Source organism: Mus caroli, chromosome 11 (assembly GCF_900094665.2).
Source record: "Mus caroli chromosome 11, CAROLI_EIJ_v1.1, whole genome shotgun sequence".
NCBI classification, from domain to species: domain Eukaryota; kingdom Metazoa; phylum Chordata; class Mammalia; order Rodentia; family Muridae; genus Mus; species Mus caroli.
Genome location: NC_034580.1, coordinates 61902319 through 61904034, shown reverse-complemented (window position 1 = coordinate 61904034; position 1716 = coordinate 61902319). Strand labels below are relative to the sequence as shown.

Genomic DNA, 1716 nt, shown 5'->3' with positions numbered 1-1716 from the left:
TTCCAGGACAGCCAGGACTATAGAGAAAAACCCTGTCTCGAAAAAAACCAAAAAAAAAAAAAAAAGAAATTCCATCTGTAGCCAACCGGAAGCACAGCCCTGAGCGGTTCTTTCCTGCTTACTTTTTGAGCCTTTCATCAAGCTGCTGTTTCTCATTTTCAATGTCCATGATGGACTCCTGGGCTAACTTCAAGTCACCTTCAAGTTTTCTCTTGGCTCTTTCTAGGTCCATGCGAAGTTTCTTTTCTTGCTCCAAGGACCCTTCAAGCTAGATGAATGTAGTGTTTGAGTAGGAAGAAATGTATAGTTTCCTTTAGAAGGAAACCATTCATTCCCTTGGTAATGCACAACTTACATCATCCACTTGCTGTTCCAGCTTGATTTTGGCTTTGGTCAGGGTGTTGACTTTGTCCTCCTCTGCCTGCAGGTCATCCAGGGTCTGCTGGTGGGCCTCCTGGAGGGCCTTCTTCTCCTTGGTCAGCTTGGCGATGGTTTCATCCAGGCCTGCCATCTCCTCTGTCAGGTTTTTCACCTTGGGAAGCAAACGTGCTTTGCATTAAACATTGGGTCTTAATAGCTTTGGTTTTATGTCTTATTCTTCATTAAAATGAGTCATAAGCTTCCCGTGTAGACGTCTCATACCTTGTTCTCCGTGGCGTGCTTCTCCTTCTCAACCTTGGCCAGTGTCAGCTCAAGGTCATCAATGTCCTTCTTCAGCTCTGAGCACTCGTCCTCCAGCTTCCTCTTCTTGGCCGTGAGCTCCGCATTGATCTCCTCCTCGTCCTCGGCTCGCTCGGTCACCTCTTTGATTTTGGCCTCCAGCTGGATTTTGGTTTTGATCAGCTGGTCGCATCGTTCCTCTGCATCTGCCAAGCCTTCAGCTTCCTGGAGTTGGCAATATAATTGAAATTAGGGAGAAAGAATAAAATATATTGTCATAGTAAGAGTTTAACCTTCTTGAATTGGTCTACTGGGTTTCTTACATTTGTTTATTTATCTATTTAAGGATTTATATTTCATAAACCACCTACTATGTACAATTCTTTTTGCCTATGTGGGGAAAATAAACTATGTTGTTTTCTCTCCTTTATGACAATGAGTTTTATAATAGATTAGAACACCCATCTCTCAAAGGCTGCCATGAATTTAAAACATACCTCATAATATTGGAAAATCAAATGCATTGGTTCCCTGATGCATTCATGAAATTAGTTTTCAAGCTGACCCTTGTGAGATGGGTAGGAATGAAGTGTGTAGAAATCATCTTTTAGGGAAAACAGCAAGAGGCAGATGGGTGTGCATTTGTACAAGGAAACTGCAAGATGCTACAGGTGCTGAAATATTTTTCTCTGTGGTACTGGAGGATGGTTTTCCTTTATAAATGATATATATAGATATATGATATACAGATGATATATATGATACACTTTTACATATGATATCTGCATACATATATATGCTTATAATCCGCTGCCACCATCCTTTGAATGCCTAAGAGACTGCGGTGTGTCCCATGTCATGAATTCACCTGAGTGAATAGGATCCGAGGAGAATAGAAAGGAATAATTGGGTGCAGATTTGAAGGAAGCAGAAAGAAGTCAGCTTCTGTGAGCCTGGAAGAGTTATCATGCCACCCCAACTTAACAGCAGAGACCAATCTTATAAGAATACACACACACACACACACACACACACACACACACACACACACACACA

The 1716-nt window shown here is 41.8% G+C and overlaps 1 protein-coding gene across 1 annotated transcript in view; it reads right to left on the bottom strand.

The window, feature by feature from the left end:
* The window catches only part of LOC110304608 (myosin-2-like), a 26583-nt gene that overhangs the window by 8384 nt on the left and 16483 nt on the right, over positions 1-1716 (bottom strand). The window contains 3 exon segments of the mRNA XM_021176019.2: positions 83-268; positions 356-532; positions 643-885. Of these exon segments, the coding sequence (XP_021031678.1) occupies positions 83-268; positions 356-532; positions 643-885 (606 nt within the window).